The sequence below is a fragment of the Carassius gibelio genome, chromosome A19, assembly GCF_023724105.1.
Source record: "Carassius gibelio isolate Cgi1373 ecotype wild population from Czech Republic chromosome A19, carGib1.2-hapl.c, whole genome shotgun sequence".
NCBI classification, from domain to species: domain Eukaryota; kingdom Metazoa; phylum Chordata; class Actinopteri; order Cypriniformes; family Cyprinidae; genus Carassius; species Carassius gibelio.
In genome coordinates this window covers 19,864,445-19,867,682 of record NC_068389.1, presented here as the reverse complement: position 1 = coordinate 19,867,682, position 3,238 = coordinate 19,864,445, and the positions used below count along the sequence as shown (strand labels likewise).

The following is a 3,238-nucleotide window of genomic DNA, read 5'->3' as shown; positions in this document are numbered from 1 at the left end:
TATTTTATAACAGATAAGTTATGAACAAACACAGACTACGGTTTTGTTCTACACCTAATTTTTCAAATATATGCCATATTCAAGGTCCACTACTACCCCATGCGTTCGAGGAATAAATAGACCAGGGTCTAGAGGGTGCTGAATATGGCGAGGTCAGAGGTTAAGGGGTCGTACACAGTGCTTGAGTTTGATGATTGGACAGCTCGTTTGTGTCCTCTGCTTGACCCCAACAGTAGTTTACACTAGTAAGTAGCCTACTGTCCGTCTCTAATTGATTCCAACAGACGTCTATGGAGTAAGAGTTAATGATATTTGTTATTAAAAATACCCGATTTGATTTTTGAAAGGAACTGCACAAGAAAAATAGCTACAGTTTAGATTAAATTTAAAATGGACGTCAATTTGTCCTAAGGAAACAAACAAACAAAGATACTGGGCGGAGCAAACGAGGTCTGTGTGCACTGAAATTATTATTATTTCACGAATGAGTCAAAGTGTTAAATATTAATGTATTTGATTTAGTCACAATAGCCTACAAAAGTTTGAATATTTAGAAATAAACACTGCATTAAAAGCCACATATTTCAGCCAGCAAGAATGTAAGCTCAAAACAAAATGTATCGTAATAAAGATCGGCATAAAGAAACATTAATAGCTATGTAATCGCTAGGCGCGTTTAAATTATTTTGTCTACAGAGCCTAAATGATAGTCAAATGTAATATATAAAAACCAAACGTCACAAAAATGATGGCAAAATAATTTGGTTTGTAATGTGCACCTTTTTCAGAGGCTATGTTCCAATATCTTGAAAATCTAATAATAAGCAAACCTAAACCGTTGGCCTAAACAGCATTGATCTGTCTATAGTCTATGGCGAATTTTTAAGGCTTTGTTATTCGTTATCAATAAACTTTGGAATAAAACAGTAACATGATTCAGTACACAGCTAAATTACACCGCCTACATTAGTCCTGTCTATAGATTAAACTAAATGGATAATGCACAATAAAGTCATTTTTTATTATTTCCACGGGCAGCCTACAATTACTTGCATACAGGCTTACTAAAACAACTTGACATCATTCACCAATATACAAATAACCAAATACACGAATATTCACAGCTTTGATGACGTAAATACACTTAACAATACTCTAAAATATGGGACTAGGACAAATAAGATAACTACTCCAGGAAGTTTGTTCCTATACTTGTGCCTTCAAGTTAAAATGTCAGTTTGTACACGCGTAACTAGCGCAGATCTTCACAAACAAGACTCGGTATGTCTCGGTTAAAGACAGAAAACGTAACGATCCAATGTCCAAGTTAAAGTACATTCTACTATTGTTCCTTTAAGAGAGAGAACGAGAGAGAGTGAAAAAAGATTTTTACAGGAAGGATGTGATTTCCAGCTCAAATTAGAGTGGAGGAAGCGGTTGAGAGGGCGAGGTTAAGTTGCCTCATCGGACACTGAATAAAAAGTAACCCTGTGAAGTTCCGATCCTAATACTGCTATGTGTTCTTCTTTCTTGTTCAGTTCCGTTTGTGCCGGTTTGCTTCTAGCACTATAGGTTCGAGGGACAAGGCGTTGGAAGCAGTGTTTGCTGCTGAGTGGCGTCCGTTTTCACGTGATGGTTGGAGGGCGCAGAGCTCGAGGAGCGGATCTTTGTATTTGGTAGCTTGTGGTCTTTCTTCCATTTCATGCGGCGGTTCTGAAACCAGATTTTCACCTGACGCTCAGAAAGACACATAGTGTGCGCTATCTCCACTCGTCGACGTCGAGTCAGATATCGGTTAAAGTGGAACTCTTTCTCAAGCTCAAGAGCCTGCTGGCGCGTGTAGGCGGTGCGAGACCTCTTGGGCACTCCTCCAGAGTAGCTGGCGGTCACTAAACACACAAACACATAACCAAGCAGGTGTTATTGACATTCTCAGGTATTGGTGAGATGTCGGAGAATCTGCACACTTACTAAACACATTGAAGAGTAGTCTACTAAATGAGCGGAGTATGAAACAATGGACATGCGTCGTTCTCCGACAACAAGATTCCATTCATACGTAGTCTTGGTGTTACTAATTTGGTAGCACTCCAACATGAAAAATAACTAAATTAAAAGGCCTGTTTGGTGCTGACTTGGTCAACCATAAACTTTCTTTTGAGTAAAAGAAACAAACGCAAATGGGCCGTTTGGAACATCGAGGGAAATAACATTTGCGAGGACTCCTAATCACCGGGACTTCATCTCGATGGCAGTAAATCCTCTAAATGAGCCATTCCAACAGGGTATGCTCCCTACATGCCTTACGACGAACGCCCTCCACAGGGCTCCTAGAGCTTTTATTACCCTTGCATATTACTTACCGGTATTAACATGGACTTTTTTCATCCAGGGATACACCACCGGCTCTTTATCCTTCTGTGCGCCTGGGAGAGCCTCTGACACGAGGCTGCAATCCTTGTTCGCAGCTGAACCAGCACAGCTCTCTGTGGTGAGGCGGGGTCCATGATTCTGCAGAACGGATTGAGGTTGCGCGTGATGACGGTCGGTGAAATCGTTGAGGCCGTTGGTGGACACAGTACCGTAATCATAGCTCGGCTCTTGGTAGTTTGATCGAGGGTATGATGCCTCCTCGTGATGGGGGAAGCCCGCGTCTTTCGGCCGCTCATAATAATCAGAGGACACGGGCATGTATCCATTCTGCTGATATTCCTCGCAGGGTGGGAAAGAAGGTTCGATGTAATTTGAATTGATCAAGTACGAACTCATGATCATTAATTTGAAAAGTGCAACAATTCTAATTTTTATCGTGCTGTCGTTTTTCTGATCTCTCCAAAACCCACCTACTCCTCTGTCAAATGTACAAAGTTGGTCGGTCACGTGAGAAATGCGACCAATCAGCGCCTCCTGTGGGCATCGTGTAAACAAGCACCAATAGCAGGCCAGGCATCAGCACAGCAAAAATGTGTTCGAGCGGTCAATGCGTCTGTTTTTGTTATCGAATCAAAATATATCAGAAATTAATTCGATATAGCTACCATATACATGGCATAGAAAACAAAACAGCTGATTGAATGTACAAGATGTAGTAATGTTAATATGCATTATACACAGATAATACAGTGATCAACAACTGAGTGTAATAAAGAACGTGATTTATCACAAAAACATCCCCTTCTAGTGTTAATGCCTTTTCTGATGATAAATGTACAAACAAAAATCTCGTTTGCAGTTTTGT

The 3,238-nt window shown here is 40.6% G+C and overlaps 1 protein-coding gene across 1 annotated transcript; it reads right to left on the bottom strand.

The window, feature by feature from the left end:
• Positions 1 to 1,002: 1,002 nt before the first annotated feature.
• Positions 1,003 to 2,930, bottom strand: LOC127935176 (homeobox protein Hox-A4a). The gene is made up of 2 exons (XM_052532809.1): positions 2,364 to 2,930; positions 1,003 to 1,889 (listed from the first exon to the last, which is right to left on the bottom strand). The coding sequence occupies exons 1-2, from the start codon at positions 2,773 to 2,775 to the stop codon at positions 1,567 to 1,569; spliced, it is 735 nt and encodes a 244-aa protein (XP_052388769.1). The 5' UTR covers positions 2,776 to 2,930; the 3' UTR covers positions 1,003 to 1,566.
• Positions 2,931 to 3,238: the final 308 nt, after the last annotated feature.

Bases quoted from the DNA above. Each gene is read 5' to 3' on its own strand.
- LOC127935176 (XM_052532809.1), bottom strand. From the start codon at position 2,775: ATGATCATGAGTTCGTACTTGATCAATTCAAATTACATCGAACCTTCT. The intron at 1,890-2,363 runs GTAAGTAATATG...TTGTGTGTTTAG, and splicing joins AAAAGTCCATGTTAATACCG to TGACCGCCAGCTACTCTGGA.